Source organism: Fusarium coffeatum, assembly GCF_003316985.1.
Source record: "Fusarium coffeatum strain FIESC_28 chromosome Unknown BRIP53273_contig_528, whole genome shotgun sequence".
Classification (NCBI taxonomy): domain Eukaryota; kingdom Fungi; phylum Ascomycota; class Sordariomycetes; order Hypocreales; family Nectriaceae; genus Fusarium; species Fusarium coffeatum.
Window position 1 is genome coordinate 1 of NW_022158317.1, and position 2,760 is coordinate 2,760.

At 46.0% G+C, this 2,760-nt stretch overlaps 1 protein-coding gene across 1 annotated transcript; it reads left to right on the top strand.

The window, feature by feature from the left end:
* Positions 1 to 648: 648 nt before the first annotated feature.
* FIESC28_11806 (uncharacterized protein) lies at positions 649 to 2,300 on the top strand (the record flags this gene model as incomplete). Its single annotated transcript, XM_031165912.1, has 6 exons — positions 649 to 832; positions 885 to 1,082; positions 1,130 to 1,236; positions 1,293 to 1,523; positions 1,579 to 2,220; positions 2,295 to 2,300. 6 exons carry the CDS (start codon positions 649 to 651, stop codon positions 2,298 to 2,300), a joined length of 1,368 nt encoding a protein of 455 aa, XP_031010029.1.
* Positions 2,301 to 2,760: the final 460 nt, after the last annotated feature.

Sequence of the window (2,760 nt, forward strand, 5' to 3'; positions counted from 1 at the left end):
GTGCACATCCCGCACCTCCAATCACCCACCTAGCTAAGCAGAAGCCTAAAGATGAAAACAGATACTTGATTTCCTAAGATTTACTAAGATTTTACTAAGAAATCTAAGTACTTATGATTAGACAATAAAGGTGCGGGTTGTGCACAGACGGCGCATCAAGGAGATAGTGTCGGAAAGGTTCAATCAATTGTCAATATCAGGACCACTCCAGTAAGCCGACCCAACCGCAAAGTGAACGAGCACCGTAATACCGATGACCAGAGGAGAAAATTTGAAACTATATATCTGCCTCAGTATTTAAGCTGCATATGCAGGCAGCAGTTCTGTTCATATCTTCTCCTCTTCGTCCCATCTTCTGATCACTTCCCCCTTTCTTCCAACTTTTAGACTCCCTCATCTCTTCAGTACTTGACCTCTGATCAGATTCAAAGTTTTCAACCCAACATTCCGTTCCTTTTCAACTTTGAATTTCATCTTCTTTCGCCATATCATCCACAGTTTCGTCTCTTTGCAACACAGCCGTATTTTGTTTTATACTTCCAGTATCGTCGGACTTTTCCTAATGCTCACACAAGAATGCACTTTGCATGATAATATCACCGCTCCTACTGTTACATTGGCATTCAGAGAGATATTAAACTCGCCCAGATGCCCAGTCAGATCTTCAAAGGAAGGGTCTTCGCAGCTGCGGGACCTCTTCCTGGCCAGTTCACTGTCGATAATCTAAAACGGTGGACTTCTCTACGAAAAGGCATCTTCCTTGACGATTTTGACGAGACTGTCACTCATCTTCTTTGCACTAGAGAGCAATGGGACAACAAAGTCCCCAGAAGTAAGTGGTATTCTTCGCATTGATCTATTTGCACTTGCTCACTATTCAACAGTCAAGCAGGCTTTGAAGCGTCACAAGAACTTTCCAATCATTCACTGTGATTGGTATGAATTCTCTACGGTCCAGAATAAGAGACTTCCTGAGAAGGACTATTCCATGAGAAGCCTTCAGGCGAAACTGAACGCCAGGAGAAGAGAGAAAGAACGCTGGGAGAAGGGTATTCAACAAGGCAAGAAATTTGTCAACACAAGTACGAGTTCCTTACTCGGTCATATCAAATCAAGGCTAATACTCCAGCAGACTTCTACCATCTCTATCGAGATCGTCTCAATTTTGTTTATGAGATTCACATCACTCGAGATGACGAAATGACTGGTGAAGTCGGCCAGAAATACACCCTCTACGTAAGTAGCATCGTCTCGTTCGTAACTCATGATTCTATATTAACAACCTCAACCAGTTGTGGGAGTCTAATGCCAAGCCTCACCTCTATTTGTTCGCGGCCCGCTTTCTCAAGAAGAAAGGCAGCACTCAGCCATCCTATCACCGCCCTAGTCCTCACGAGGGACCATGGCGACAGGAGATGGATCTCTTCATGGATTTCTTCAAGAAGAAGACCGGCATTGACTGGCAAGATCGTGTGACTCTAGCTAATACCCAGCCAAGAGCCTACTTCCAGTATACTCCACCAGTATGTCAATTCCCATTATCACAATCAGTAGAGGCAAGGTACTAACGGTCTGCAGGCCAGAGGAAAGCCCATTGGACGACGTCTGCGCCACGACATCGACTACTGTCGAGAAATCAATGCTGAAATCCTGGGACTGCTGTGGCCTCCTGTCGAAAACCCCGAGTCTTCAAAGAATTCTACGGAGAACGATTCTGACGCTGGACCAAGAGCTTTCGAAGACGAAGATGAAGTGATGGCTTCGCCGCCAGATTCCACTGTTGCTTCAGAGTTAGGGGTTCATGGCCAGAAGCCAGAGGAAGACCACAGCCAAAACCATGGCCAAGACCAAGACCACGACTCTGGTACTGATCACAAGAGCCCTGAAGTTGATGCGGAGATCATGGCTTCACCTCCCCAGTTTAGCCAGGTACTGGCAGACGAAAGTAGCCCTGCTACCGCCTCACATTTCCCAGGAAGTGAAGTCTACAGTGCACACTCCGAACAGAGACTCAAAACTCCTTCACGGGACATGGAAGCCGAGACCGAAGGTGCTCCCGGTCATCCAATCTTGTTGGTCACTGAGAGTGCTCCAACCTTTGCAGCCAAATCTGCTAACCCAGCTCCATCCATTGACGAGAACGATACCTCAAAAACATCCAACAGCCCTCTCGTGCATCACGACAAGGAAACGGGCATAGAATTGTCACTGGAGTTCGAGGTATGAGCGCCATTAACCCAGTAATCCATCAGGACGCTATGAGATTCTATGAGGTTGCTTGCTGCCCGATTTAGGGTTAGAGAGATGGGATGTCTATGGCCTCAAGCAGAAGGCCAAAATAGTAATCAAAGTACCAAGCAGGCAGTATGCTAATACGGGTCCCGGTGTACGCCATGTGGATGCAGCGAGACCATAGCTAAGATATAATACAAAGACCGGCCAATTTGAAGGCATTTCTTTTTTCGTCTGTGCTATCCTGAGAATCCGTAAACTCGATCATCTTTGTTGCCCTTTGAACGTGATTGGAGTACGATGGACAAGCTTGCAGATTGTTGTGTGATGTGAGGCTACGAACCACTAATTTCACCTAATATGAGATAGGTTTCTCGCATACCTCAGTTTCATATGGGTTTTGTAATCTTGAACCTGGGAGTTGGGTGATTTTCAACAATGATGATCGGTGCCACATATTCTTAGGACCCAACCCGCAGGGTATTAGAAGAATTGACTATTATAAACATAAGGGACGAAATAGTTTAG